Here is a 15639-nt window from a genome sequence, read left to right on the forward strand (position 1 = left end):
AATCACAGTTTTGTATCCTCTCTCACCCGCACGAGGCCCGCCAAGTGCACCACTGCCAATCCCGCCGCCACCGGTAACCGCCTCATGTCTGCCTCATGAAGTAGAGAGGAGCCCGGCCTCGGATGTCCTTTCTCTCCTTTTCTGAGTCTTGATATTTTCTTCAGGTGTTTTTTTTTTTTTTTTCACTAACACCGTCTTTCTCGAGTTGCTTGTTGTCTTGTGGTTTGTTTGGTTCTCGTTGTTCCTTTCCACCAAACTCGTTTTTTTATCAACAGGCCATCTCGATCCGATTTGTAGGCGGAGCAAAAACGTTGACGTCACACTCGTGCGACAGATTAATGTGCTGGACAAATAGACACCTATAGACGAGAGTCAGGTTGGTGTGATGTAATGGATAAGTTACACTCTTATGGGAGAGAAGGATAAGTTCCAAGCAAAAAATTAACTTTGGAAAGATATCTCTCTCTCTCTCTCTCTCTCTCTATGTATATATATATATATATATATATATATATATATATATATATATATATATATATATATATATATATATATATATATATATATATATATATATATATATATATATATATATATATATAAAATCACTGAGTTTCTCATTACATGGAAGGAGCCCAAACAAAGGGTCTCCTAGTCCTCTCGATCTGCCTTAGTAACAAGAAACACCAGGACAGTATTCTTCCAATCAAGGTGCACAGACCAATATAAAGAAAACAGTATTGATATCAAATAATTACATATTAGACCATGAAACCAAAAGAGGTCAGGGAAAGTATCCACAAGTAAATCTTTAAAAATCAAGAGTGTCATGATAAGTAATTTCTTAGCATCATAAAGACAAAGTTGTATTATCAGTGCATTCTGCCATTTTTAATCAGAAACCTTGTCTTGTGAAAAATCTGGAAAGAAAGCTTCAATCATGCTTCATATTATGACAAAGTGATAGAACATCAAGGATTAAGAACCAGAACAATGCTAAACCCATCATGACTATAATCAAGTTACATAGTACATATATACATCTACCAAGACTGTCTCCTCAAAAAGGGGGACAGCCAAGATAAGGCACATAACTTTCACATTCACACTCCTTCACCACTCTCTGAGCCCCTTGCTGAGAATAGAATGGAAGAATGGCTATGGACACAGTACTTCATCCTCTGAAAAGATAACAGATAGCCAATTACAGAATATAGCAGAATGGCAACCTAAGAGTGGTAGAAAAAATTAGGACAAACAGAGAAACAGATGGAAAAATGCCAAGGAATAAACCAGCTGAAAGAGAGAAGTGAGAGGTGCAGTGAAATCATAGATGCTAATAATAATGATGTTGACAATGGTAGCACCTAATTCAGTGATCAAGCCAAATATTGGAGAACCTCCTGTCAAGGCTCTCATGACCATGTCTCCATTCATGCATTCACAACTGTTCTCCATTAATCCCTATAATGCACAACCATTGCATTCACTCTAGACATTCCTTTTGCATCCAGTGTTCTTCACACAGTCCATCACTAATGAAAAAAATTTGCTCAGTACCTGTAGAGGGTGTTAACAGAGAGCAATAAGAAAATTATGTTTATTCTCTGCAAACAGTCATTTACAAAAAAATTTGCTTGTCTATATTAATTATTACATTAGAAAAGTTTGATGTGCCTTTATTTCTTGCAGACTGCTGCTGCTGATACTACTGATTAACATTGGGTATGTATGAAGATTTTGGTCCTTAAGTTTTGCTTTACATTTTGTACTTCATACTTCCTATTGGTAAATAAATATCCTTGAAAGCATTTACAAACTTTTAGTGACTATGCACTCAATAAAATGCATAAATATGCAAAAGAATAAATAAAAGAAAACTTCTTTTAAGAACTAAAAATATTTTTCAATTTCTTAGGTAAAAACTCCCTGAGCTGCATCTTGCATCTTGAGTCCTTCAAGTGTGTACAATAGTGACTCTTTGTTGGCCTCGTCTCCCTCACCTTCCACCCACAGCTTGAGCATATAGGCTGCCTGCTGTGCTACACCATCTGACATGGTTTTTTCAATATATTCAATCTGTTGGAGAAGAAATGTTAGATTGGATTTCTAGAGACAGATGGGTCAAAGTCATTGCCTGCATTGTCAATAGTTGTAGGTATTAGTAATATTCTGTTATCAAATAAAGACAATTGCTCAAATTGTAGAATGGAATGAAAAAAAGTTCAGTAATGATTGGAGACTATTTCAAGTTATCAGCTGCAGCAGATCTACTGAAGGTATTTATTGAAAAAAAAAATAATAATAAAAAAATCACAAGCTTGTCAGAGAGAGAGAGAGAGAGAGAGAGAGAGAGAGAGAGAGAGAGAGAGAGAGAGAGAGAGAGAGAGAGAGAGAGAGAGAGAGAGAGAGAGAGAGAGAGAGAGAGAGAGAGAGAGAGAGAGAGAGAGAGAGAGAGAGAGAGAGAGAGAGAGAGAGAGAGAGAGAGAGAGAGAGAGAGAGAGAGAGAGAGAGAGAGAGAGAGAGTGAGTTTCTACTGGAGAGTTATGGATATGAGACTGCAGAAATGGTACGTGGAAGAGAAAAAGGAAAAAAGTGTCATATACCAACCAACATGAATGGACTTATCTCTTATCTTATCTTATCTTGCCTCAGTTTAAAAAAAGTTTTTGATAACTTTTTTAAACTGAGGAATACACAGTCAGCTCATCCATCTTGAATTATATCTAGAATTATTATTCTAGAGTAGAAACATATGAGATTTGTGGTACATGATTTACCTTTTCTAAATCCAAATTGTCTTGTGGTTAGTGTGCTGTTTGCTTCCTGGTGCTTAGTCCATCTGTCCTTAATAACTTTTTCAACTTTTACAACTAGGTAAAAACACACACACACACACACACACACACACACACACACTAACCTCATCAGCCTCAAATCCAAGCTTCTTGGCCAGTACTTTCCACTTATCTTGACCAAGAGCATCAAGACGCTGGGCAAGGGCTTCCTGCTCCTCCTCAGTGATGGCCCGCACTTCTGGCCGCTCCTCCACCTCTCCTGTCTCTTCTTCCATGTCCTCTTCCACTTTGACCCCATCACCCTGCTCCAGCACTGGAATGACCTTTTCCTCTTCCTTCTCTTCCTCCTCTTCCACCTTGATATCTGCCACCAGCTGAGACTGCAAGAAGATAAATCATGCAGTTTTAATAACCTCTATCCTACACTTTTGCAGGATGAGAATTTAATTTTATTTTTCATCTGCAAGTTCATTTCATACCACATTCAGTTATGCTTTACCCATGAACTGCTCAATTTCTTTATGTTCTCATATATCAGCTATATCTGAATTACTTACTTGCTTCCCTAATAAGGTAATATTGTTATTTTTCTTTACAGTAGCAATGACTTGGCATGAATACAACAACACTTGGCAACACTGGTGTCCATAATGCTGTCACAACACAAAGGGCAAGTCACACAATCAACAATGAGTCTTAATCCACAGGTTGTCTTTTTCACTAGGGGTCTAATCTCATAATTGACCCAGTACTATTGTAAAGATACAATTAGGTAAGACACACACACACACACACACACACACACACACACACACACACACACACACACACACACACACACACACACACACACACACACACACACACACACACACCGGTAACTCCTTGGCTAGCTTCTTGATCATGGTGTTGAGATATTCTGGCAGCTTTGCAATGGGACTGGCTGAGTTGGTGAAGAAGTGTGGTGAGCGGCAAGCCAGAAGACGCAAAGCCCGCCAGCCAAAATTGCTGTCATTAACTAACCTGAAACATCACAATGGAAGGTGTGCTAGAACTTGGTGTTGATTATTTAAGCACAAGAGAAACTGGGAAATCAACAATATTTGTACAAAGGAGCCTTATTTCATATATCCATCTTCTCTAATTTGGGAAGAATACCTAAAATAGCACATCATATTTACATTAGTCAATCTTCATCACCAAGTCATGCAATTATGTTGAACCTGTCTGTCAAGTCCCTAGCATTCAAGATCCTTCACATCAAAATACTGACATATGGCAATTTATTCACAATATAAAGCACTCACTTCTGTTCCTCTTTCAACTCGGATCTTGGACTGAGCTGTTCAATGGCTGGAGTGAAGTATGACTCAAGGGCAGGGACAAAGTCACGCTCAGGTATCTTGCATGCCTCAAGGTTATTGGGATGAAGATTCCACAACCGACTCATCTCAGCGCTGTGTAATGAATGGAGCAATTCAGGGGATGTGATTCCTCTATAAATAAGTGATTCTCCCAAACCAATGAATATTTCAGAAAAAACATCACCATTCCCATTTAATTATTAACAGTATCATAAAAAATAATAAATAATGTGAGTATTTGACACATATTTTCCTTAAAGGTGTAAAGAAGGAAGCATTTTTAAATAAAACAGGAAACAACAAATACAATTGATGTTCCTCTGGTGGATATGATTCTCAAGTCCACCCTTGTGTTTGGACAACAGCTTTAAACTATAGGACATAAATATCCGCTAGGGAGTGAATTTCATAAAAGAAAAAACAAACATAAAAAAGTTATAAAAACAAAATAGATAAATAAGTAGATAAGCAAGTAAGAAAGAGAACAAATCAATATAGAAATTACCTGTCCTATATGATGCAAACAAGATAAATGAACACCAATAGATTACTGGTGTTCATTTACCTTTTCAGCATCACCTTAAATACATTACACCTTCATCACAGGCACACCACATTCAGGCTGACAGTGGTTAGTGCAGCATCAAACATTTTCAGACATAGTCAAGTGGACACTAAAAAAAGATTTACAAGATTTCCTCCCAATGATTAAGAAATACATCCTGCCCACATACTTGACTGAAATGATACCACCAAGATATTTCCTATATGTTTGTGAAAGACAACTAAAAAATGAAGGTAGGGGACAGGGAATTCTCTTCTCTACATACAGTGCACCCCATGATGACAAAGTTAATTCATTCCACTTAGATGTTTGCTGACAGATTTGTTATTAAGCTTAGAAACTTATAGGAAAGAAATTAACTGATTCCTAGGGGAAAAAATATAACCTGAAAAATTAATAAAAATATGAGCAATAAACAGAAATCATTTAAAATTAATGGCAGAATGAACAACTAATATTGGGGTTCTTTTTGCAATGCTCTGTAAGTCATTCTAGCCTCTGTTTATTCTGTTCATCTTTATGTGTGTTGTTACTCATCACATTTTGCTGACTTTTTTCTTTTTTATTATTGGGGGCTGAGAGATGGCGGTCATCATGGATGGAGATCTTTGTGTTCGCCATGAAAAATAAAGTCAGGCTTTGCTGTTCTGCCTGTCATTTCATCTGCCACACAGGTCTATGCATTCAACAATAATTCTGCACCATACAATAACTTGATCTACCTGCAGTTTAATTCTGCATCTAAATTTCTGCCACTCACCTTTGAATAATCATTACTGTAGTTCCTCATCTCTAGCCTCATGTAACACTGATGCATCAGAATCACTTACTTGCCCATGGTGAATTTTCCCTTGGAATCTGCATCCTTGATTAAATCACCTATCCTCCGCTTCTGCCGCACTTTACGGGGAGAGCGTGGTGCTTCTTCCTCTTTTCCCACCTGTAATAATGAATGAAGGTAAAGATATATACATACAGATGCTCTGTCCAATGAAATGACTGAACAAGTAATGACATTACCTCCTCACTCTTGCCATTCTGCTTCCCACTGGTGCTGCCACTACCCTTTGCACGGTCCTGCCCTTCAGGCTTCTTGAACTCTGGACAGCCGTCATTCTTCCAGTTACTCCACATCTCCTCCCTCTGCAATAGATTCCAGAATGTGTACTTTAATTATATTGGTTTTGTTAGTGGAATGGAAACTGTTCAATTTAAAATTGGGTAAAGAAATCCTATAACATAAGGCAGTGTATGCAAATCTGATTCAATTTCTTCCTCTGCATGTCATCATCTTTAGTTATTTAATGAAATCATAAAGTGGACCTTAAAAGTTAAGCTACCAAACTGCAGAAATGTAGTCTTCCCAGCAGAGCAACAGCTCAGTGGAATGCATCATCAAAAGGAACACATAAAACAATATACATAACTTTAAAAAAAACATGATAATATGATTTCAAAAATTATATTGTAAGACTTACCCGTAGAGCTGCACATAGATGAATGCAACTAAGTAAACACAAACATACACATAAACACACAAAAAACAAAACTGATGATCCTCTATTCTATATCCATTTATCCCCTTCTACCTACCTTGAGAATGTGTCTGACAGTGGAGACAAATTTGGGTCCATCTGGTGGAGTTTCCTCAAGCAGAGAGTAAACAAGCTTTTCTGTTTTTCTCACCCAGGCCAGCTGGTCCTCTGTCAGGGTTTCCCTGGAAGGCAATAAAATAACTAACTGACAACTCATGAATAAATACGCAAGCACACACCCACACAAACAAACACACAAACACAACCTAAACTCATTATTACCATCATTCTTTATGGAAAAATTACAATCTATTTACATGTTTTCTATTAAGCGGTGTCTTCAGGAACATATCCCTAACGTTAGTGAAGAGTTTACTGTACAAAGTACATTTTATTCATTCTTCCATTGCACAATAAGTTTAAGGTGTGTGTGAATACAGGCTATTTTCGACATTTTGTGCTGGGGGGCTGGTCCACTGCCACTCATTTAGGACTTAAAGGACTTAAGACTAGTGTACAACGACGTGGAACTTAGTAAAGATTTAGAGGACTTTTCACCTCCAATCATTATATGAACGGGGAAGGAGAAATAACAAATAATTATAGGTTATAAACTTAATAAGTGACTCACTGCTTGAACTTGATGTTGGAGGTGAGGTACTGGGTGAGGATTAGCACCTGCAGCAGCACATATCGCCGGAAATTGGTGTCTGAGAACTGAAGGTCCAGTAGCTTCTGGTTGGTGAGATATTTGGCAAAGTATTCGTCCACCTGGATAAACACAAGAATAGTGATTAAGGGAAAAATGAAAGTGATGTAATGTAAGTCAATTTCCATTCATTATGAAAGGAAAGAATAGTAAACTGGAGTGTTGGACTGAGACCTGTCAAGTCCATTAAAACACAGAAAGCAACAGGTTGAATGACAAAATATTTCCATATTTTCTTGTCTTCATTATAGCCTACAAAAGCTAATCACAATAATTTGTTAAACATTTAGCCTCCAGCACTCCCAGCATCCTCAGCCATTCCCTTCAGTCCTATGAGGAGATAACAGGCACTCATTCTCTCCCATCTGGTGGCTATAAACAGTCAATAATTAGCTGAACTAAAATTAAATGAAATATCTAATAGTTCAATTTAAGTAGGAATATAATAATGTGCTGGCTAATTTCTGAGGTATTGGCACTGCTCCTTTTTAAAATGGTTCACCTATTTGTAATACAACATATTGCATGTACTCATGGCAAGTTCCACTAAATAAATTGTTGAGAAATGTTACATGTTTGCTGAGAACACAGATGAGTTAGCAACAAAAAACACAAAATCCAGAAAATAAAGGCACTCAACACAGCTTAAAACAAGTTAGATGTTTGGCAAATTAAATAAATAAAAAAAATAAATGAAATAAAAATAAAGAAGAGCAGAAATGAGAACTAATCAGATACTGAAGCATATGAACTTAAGTGGTGTCCCTCACCTGGTGCTGTGAGATGAGGGAATTACTGCCCTCCTGATCTGGGGCAGGTTCTGACAGGGAACGTGACAGTCTGGCACCTGCACCACTGCTGCTGTGCAAGTGATCCAATTTGAAGCTCCTGAAGGCCTCCAGCACATCTCCACAGTACTGATGGATGGAGGGATATACAGATAATTATATCTTCAAACTATTAGCATGTGACAGAAAGTAAGGGTTACTGCTTTTCCAAAGTACTAGTTATGATGAGAAAAAAAATAATAATAAATAAATAAATAGGTAAATAAAAAAACAAAATAAAATAACAATAATTTTCAACTTCTTTGCCCATTGGAAATTGATGTCCAAAGAACTCTAACCGAGATACATGTGTATAAGCTATAAAACACAGGGATGAAGAATGGTCAAGCTAGTCAAGTCAAGACACAGGAATGCCATTAATGTGCAAAAATCCTGTAAAGACTGATAATAACAGAAAAAGTAGAGGCAAATATGAGGCAATGTCACATGTCATATGAGCTTGTATTGCCTGACACAAGTAAAGCTCAAAATGTGAGACAAAGACATAGGGATCTAAGGTTCCTACCATATGCATTATTGGAGACAAGAAAATAAGTGTTGCATATATACAATACCAACACATGATGTGCAAAACACATACAAGGTTAGATATAATATAGGCTAACATACCAAGGTGAAGACTTTCCAGGGGGCTTTCTGAAAGCATTGTCCAGGGTTCCTGAAGAAATCCTGGAGTGACCAAAATTTAGTGTATAGAGTGTAGTCCAAGCGTGGTGCAGTGCCCCCTTTGTCCTCTTCTGTCACAAAAAAAAATAGGCATAATGTCTAATGCATTTAAAACTGATCCTTTCCATCCCTCTCTCCATCAAAGGAGAGAGAGAGAGAGAGAGAGAGAGAGAGAGAGAGAGAGAGAGAGAGAGAGAGAGAGAGAGAGAGAGAGAGAGAGAGAGAGAGAGAGAGAGAGAGAGAGAGAGAGAGAGAGAGAGAGAGAGAGAGAGAGAGAGAGAGAGAGAGAGAGAGAGAGAGAGAGAGAGAGAGAGACTTTTAATATATATATATATATATATATATATATATATATATATATATATATATATATATATATATATATATATATATATATATATATATATATATATATATATATATATATATATATATATATATATATATACGAGGTGTGTCATTAAAGTTCCAGGACTGGTGTCCTAAAAGATGAATTTCAAACCCAAGCCACAAACCACCATATTTCCCCTTCAAAGTAATCCTTCTGGAGTATACAACTGCGCTCCCAACCCTCTACAGTCACTAATCTTTTTCTTACGTGCTTTTAAAATCATGTCCTCTGTTGCAGGTCGTTTAACAATGAGCGCTGAACAGCGAACAAACTTGAAGTTTTTGGTGCAGTTGGGGAAAACGCCGTCAGAAGCACTGGGTATGCTGCAAAAAGTGTACGGGGATGAGACAATGTCACGCTCACGTGTTTTTGAGTGGTGCAAGAGGTTCAAAGAGGGCCGGGAGGACGTGGAAGATGACCCCAGGAGTGGAAGACCCTCAACGAGCAGGAATGAGGCCAATGTTGAGCGTGTCAAGCAGATGGTGCGTGACGATCGTCGGTTGACTGTTCGAAAGATCGCAGATGAGCTTGGCATGAACCACAACAGCGTGTGGAAGATTATCACTGAAGATCTGGGCATGCGGAAAGTCTGTGCGAAGATGGTGCCGAGACTCCTGAACGATGACCAGAAGGGACGACGCATGCAGGTGTGTCAGGACATCCTCGAGCGTCTGGAAACTGAACCAGACTTGCTCAGGAGAGTCATCACCGGCGATGAGTCCTGGGTATTTGAGTACGACCCGGAGACCAAACGCCAGAGCCTTCAATGGAAGAGTCCGGCGTCGCCACGGCCGAAGAAAGCAAGGCAGTCCAGGTCCAGCTTCAAGGTCATGTTGATCGCTTTCTTCGATGTGAGGGGCATCGTCCACTGCGAGTTCTTGCCACAGGGCCAGACAGTCAACCAACATGTGTACTCGTACAAAGAAGTACTGCGGCGTCTGCTTCGTGCAGTGCGCGAGAAGAGGCGGGAGTTGTGGCAGGGCAACTCGTGGCTGCTTCACCACGACAATGCGCCTGCTCACAATGCCCTGAGCATCAGAGAGTTCTTGGCCAAGAAGAACATCGCCGTGCTGGAGCAACCGCCCTACTCACCTGACCTCGCTCCGTGCGACTTCTTCCTCTTCCTCAAGCTCAAGGAGGTCATGAAGGGGACCCGTTTTGATGATGCGGACGACATCAAAAAGGCCGTGACGACGGAGCTGAGGAGCATCCCGCAAGAATCCTTCCAGCAGTGCATGCAAGCCTGGCAGAGAAGGATGGACAAGTGCATGCGGTGCCAGGGGGATTACTTCGAAGGAGATAACCTATAGTTTGTAGCCTGGATGTGAAATAAAACTTGTGTGGCACCAGTCCTGGAACTTTAATGACACACCTCGTATATATATATATATATATATATATATCCTCTGTATATAGATTTCTGTTAATGGCATCATGTTGCATGCACACAGCACTACCACCTACCATCTTCCTCTTCCATCTCTGATGCCTCCACATTGGTAAAAGTTGTCACATTCTCGAGGTTGAATTCCGAGACTAGATTAAGTCCTGAACGCTCTGAGAATGGGAAAAACCGGGCGAGGAACAACAAAATGCGACCACAGAATACAGTATTCTGAGACCGAGACAGACGACGCAACAAGTCTGCAAAAGAAAAGTGAAATGTGTACTCTCTCTTTCTCTCTCTCTCTCTCTCTCTCTCTCTCTCTCTCTCTCTCTCTCTCTCTCTCTCTCTCTCTCTCTCTCTCTCTCTCTCTCTCTCTCAATCCTACATTACAGTGAGGTTACTTGAAGACAACTCTAGAATGCTCAATAAAGTTAATTAATGCAAAGATTTTGTTGGCTTCAGAGTTTCTTCCGTGGGTACCTTCCCACTTACTTCTACTGCCGATTCTCACTTACACACCATTGCACATTCGCAGAACACTTGTCTTGCAGGGTGCGAAGAAGGTGTCTTCTTTCCACACACTGACGTGACTTTCAACAAAGGAAAAGAGTTCCTCCCCCTGGCGTATGGTTAGTGTGTCAAATGCATCACTCAACACTAACACTGGCAGTGTTGGCAGACTCAGTTCATGTCTCACAAGGTCAATGCACACCTGGAGGAAAGGAAAGTTATGATGAGCTGGGTTAGATCATAAAAATTAGGTGGATTTATAACAAAGACAAGACTTACAGCTGTGTGACACAGCCAATAAATGCCACACCTCCAAACACATATCAAAAAGCCTACAGAGATAATACCTTTTGGGCAAGTTTGCTCATCCAGCAATGCAACATTCACCATATCATTACATGTGGCAGTTTTATTACTTTTTCCTTCTGATTAAATGACAGGTGACAAATACAGCCATCTTCTGTATTTGATAAATGAGGTCTTGTTATCTCTACTCATACATCCTGTGGCAAGAATGACCATGGTATTCTGAAGGCTACATGACACAAGCACACCAATGATTCCCCTGCTCATTTGCTTTCAGGACTTTGTTCTCACCCTCATTTCACACCCAAGCCAGCATGCCAGCCAACCTTTTCTACCTCAGCTGTGCATAAACTTTACCTCCCACACAGACAAGATCAAAACTGGGTGAGCAACAGTGCTCTCTCTCTCTCTCTCTCTCTCTCTCTCTCTCTCTCTCTCTCTCTCTCTCTCTCTCTCTCTCTCCCCCACCCAGCTTCTTTCCTTGGACAAATGCACCTGCCTGCAACAGCCAAACACCACATCACTGGAACTGTGGAGAACACAGTTCCATGCAAGGATTTTTGTACTTTTTTTCATGAACGAGGGGATGGCTACTGACATTAAGTATTGGGATTATTGATAATAGTATCAAATATAATGCACAAGTATAAAGATTTTAAAGAAAAATTAAAGATAAAAAGAATCATTACATTGTAAGTTATCAAGTGAAAATGGGGGATGCTGCAGTCCTGCAGTGCCTATATATGAGCTATCACACACACACACACACACACACACACACACACACACACACACACACACACACACACACTCCTCTTGTATCCTGTCATCAAAGTCTTCATACTACTAATACAAGATGTTTTGATGGCCCCTAAAGCCATCAAATATGAACACTAACTGTGGTGATGGCAGTGATGGTAGACAAATTTGTCTTGTCCCCATCAATCACCCTCCGTGTCACGTAGCTCCGAACAGCAGCCTCAATGCAGTGCTTTGTGGTCTCACTGTGAAGGAAAATACTGGGTTAATTTTTACATGTACTATGTTGCTCTTCTCAGTATTTTTTGAACAATTTTCTTTAGTGCATAAGGGTAGATATGCTAGATAAATCCCATTGAGCTCTTGTCATTACTGTGTAGCTAGATATGAATAGAACAGAGCAGAATATAAATGTCGTGACAGACACTCAAGATCGACCAAAATCTACTTGAACTCTGGTGATCACCATGGCCTGATCAGTGCAAGTATTGGATTCATGTTCCCATCAGTCCTGACAGATTCAAACGCTGGCAAAAAACCTCTCATGGCCAATCTATCCTACTTTCAAATCAATATCACTCCACGGTTACATTAGAATCCTTAAAGGGTGTCCAGGGAGAGCAAGGCCCCCAGTTAGTTTAGGTTAGGTTAGTGATCTTAAAGGGTGGAGGGGGTTAGGTTAGGATAGCTGAGAAATTTTCCTTTTTCAAAATATACCGTTTCTCATCCACAGGCTTTTTTTTTTTTTTTCAGGAATGTCAAAAACTCCTCATGTTGGCTGCCCCCACCCAAAAACTCCGCATTCCCATCAGGCCGCTATGCTTGTTGGTTATAGTGAAAGGCAATGATGCGAGTATTGGTTGAAACTGTAAATTTACCAAATAATAAAATAAACATTACGTTTTTCATATGTATAAGGTTAGTGGTTAACGAACAGGGCCACGCACGGTAAAGGACGTGTGTGTACAGTAAGGAATAGGGTGTATGCCGGGCCGCGGGAGAAAACCGAGTGATAAGATGCTTGGAATAGTGAAAGCTGGAGGTGCGTAAGGGGTTTTAAGGGCAGGTGAAGAAGTGAAGAGAGAGGGTGCAAGACTGTGTACTGCGCTATATGAAGGAGGGTTAAGGTGCCGCGTACTGAGTTCCATTGGCAGTTTGTACATGTCAACACCAAAAGGCAAGGCAGCATCACCACTCAGCCCGACGCTCCTGACCAGGCACGCCTCCACCACCACCACCTCACCTGATTTTGGTGGAGAAGATGGTTGTAACAGGCAGCGCGTCCACATTCTCGATGCACTGAGGTAGAGTGGACTGAACCTTAGTAAATATCCTCTGAAAAGTTAAACTGGAATCCGCCATGGTGGGTGACATGATGCTGCTGATGACCATGATTGATAGTGGTGGTGGTGGTGTTTGCAACGGTGCTCTTCTTCTTCCCTCCCCCATCTCTCTCTCTCTCTCTCTCTCTCTCTCTCTCTCTCTCTCTCTCTCTCTCTCTCTCTCTCTCTCTCTCTCTCTCTCTCTTATTACAATAAAATTTCAAGTCCAGTGTCCGCCGCAACTTGATAATGTAATGAATGGCAAGATAATCACGTGGGGGGATGGGGGAGCGGAAATTGGGACGAAGGATACAAAACTAATAACGAAAGGGAAGAAAAGGGAAGTGAGAATAAGAGCAATGAAAGGAAAGTAGAGTTTGTATTCTTAAACGTTTTATTCTCTCATCACGAGTATTTTCCAAGGTCACATAGATGATAAGCCGAGTTCTCATGAGTATTTATCCTGTTAATAACATAGAAATCTTGTTAATATTTCACTAAAACCGCAGAAAACACCCTTAAAAACTCCTGTCACTTCAAGCAGAGCAGTGCTTCTTATCCTTGGGGCGCGTCAGTAATTTTCAAGGGAGCGCGAGCCCTTGGAGAAAAAAATGGATTCTTTTTAATTACATTTGCTATTCTCTTAACGAGAGCGTGATCTAATACTGAAAAGTTTATGAGAAATGCAAAAGATATCTCATTATAACTGATCCCCCTCCGTATCCCTCGAAACCCATGGAAGGGAGGGTTTCAAGTCGTCCTGCAACTGTATGCATATTGACTGATAAATCCATTTCTCACCCAGTCCTCCATACACATCGTGTCAGTCTGGGTTAAGTACATTCCTGTTTTACCTTCTGATCTTAAATCAGGCTCTTTGGATTCTAAATTCGGATCTGTGTATCTTTGTGAAGCTGCCTTTTCCACATTCATTGTTGTCGAATAAACAAACAGGCTGAACGCTGAAGGGTACTCACGTTGTGCACTCTCTGGCATGCATTCAACCACGCATTCAGAATCTAGTAGCCAAGCAGTGTCAAGTATCTCACTAATGCTTAAGTTAGACTCCATAAAAAGACAAAGAATTTTCTTTCTTTCTTTTTTTTTTTTTTTTTTTAATCTAGAGGGTATTTCATTCATTGATGCAAGGGGGGGAAGTAGGAGTGGAGGGAAGGACAGTTTGCTAGAGGGGCGTGGTACTAAAAAAGGTTATAAGAACCACTGAACTAGAGCCTTTTGGAAGTAGTCGAGGTACAGGCAGAAATGTTTCAGAATATAGCCCTTAGATTCACTCACCAGACCAATATCAGCGCCAATTCTGAAAATACTGAAACATCTCGCAAGCGTTTCCTGTTTATTTAAATTATTCTCTTCTACCGTAGTAAATTCTTTGGGAGAAATAGCTTCGCCCCATCTGGCACTTTTTTTTTATGAGTGCGTATGTAGTTTTCGTTGATCTTGTGAAACATTAAAGTTATCCTTTTGCTAAACAATTTTATATTAATTCATCTTTAGCAATCATACAATAAAATGACTCTGGCGAGAGCTTCATCAGTGGGAAAGCTACTCACGACAACCGATTAATCATTAGTTTTCAGCATTTCAAAATAGATTTTAGGAGAGGCAAAGAGTTTCAAAATACAGACAATGATAACAAAATTCTGCAATATATCAGTATGATTCTTAACAGGTAAAAAATCACGTCGGCGGCTAGAAAAGGAAAGGACAGCAAGAGAATGTGAAGAGTGTTTGTCAGTTACAAGCTAGGATACCATTCTACGTAATTAATTGTCATTATCAGCCATCAAGTTCATTCAGTTGCTGGTACCGGGGATCCTAATGTTAGAAGTGACTTACGATCTCCAAAAGTCATTAACGCTAAGATCTATGTATTACAAGACATCTACTTCACCTCCCAAAGCGCCCACGCAGTCACATTAAGGGGCGCTCTAATATGTACGAAGAAAAATTTGAGCACCCGTCACGTCCACAGCTTTGAAGTCAATAATGATTAATCATCCTCACACAATTATAAGCAGCCACACCTTGAATTATGTAGCGCTACTGTGGCCACGCCCTTCTCCTGTGTACTCTTCTTATGTAGTATGCTCAAGAATAATTACTGGGTCAAGGGAACAAGTCTAGTGTGCGTGTGTGTGTGTGTGTGTTAAAGACGAGGAAGCTAAGTCGTGTCTTAAACTTCCATAATTGAAGAGGCAGCAATAACTATAAGAACAATGACGCTACTACTACTACTATCACTACTACTACTACTACTACTACTACCAACAATGATGACTATCGCAGTGCTGCCTATATCTAGTAATCCTACCATAATGAAAGAGCAAGTACTGAGGAAGGCTCGTACAGCACAAAACACCTCGGAACGCATTCTCGAACGTCTCGACGCCTCATCTTGATTGGCTACTGCAGCAGAGTGTTGTGTGGTGTGTTATAGAGGTTAGTGGAATTTTCTAAG

At 39.9% G+C, this 15639-nt stretch overlaps 1 protein-coding gene across 2 annotated transcripts; it reads right to left on the reverse strand.

The window, feature by feature from the left end:
• Nucleotides 1-1586: 1586 nt before the first annotated feature.
• Nucleotides 1587-13248, reverse strand: LOC135107642 (THO complex subunit 1-like). Of its 2 annotated transcripts, none has more exons than XM_064017714.1 (14): nucleotides 13082-13248; nucleotides 11978-12083; nucleotides 10783-10975; nucleotides 10341-10520; nucleotides 8429-8553; nucleotides 7742-7888; nucleotides 6894-7033; nucleotides 6321-6444; nucleotides 5748-5870; nucleotides 5558-5667; nucleotides 4106-4255; nucleotides 3674-3821; nucleotides 2924-3178; nucleotides 1587-2079 (listed from the first exon to the last, which is right to left on the reverse strand). In XM_064017714.1, exons 1-14 carry the CDS (start codon nucleotides 13228-13230, stop codon nucleotides 1915-1917), a joined length of 2115 nt encoding a protein of 704 aa, XP_063873784.1. In that variant the 5' UTR covers nucleotides 13231-13248; the 3' UTR covers nucleotides 1587-1914. The 2 variants fall into 2 exon arrangements, with proteins under 2 accessions (XP_063873784.1, XP_063873783.1); XM_064017713.1 differs by having other exon boundaries at nucleotides 8429-8556; nucleotides 13082-13247.
• Between the last annotated feature and the right edge of the window lie 2391 nt (nucleotides 13249-15639).

This window comes from Scylla paramamosain, chromosome 15, assembly GCF_035594125.1.
Source record: "Scylla paramamosain isolate STU-SP2022 chromosome 15, ASM3559412v1, whole genome shotgun sequence".
NCBI lineage: Eukaryota > Metazoa > Arthropoda > Malacostraca > Decapoda > Portunidae > Scylla > Scylla paramamosain.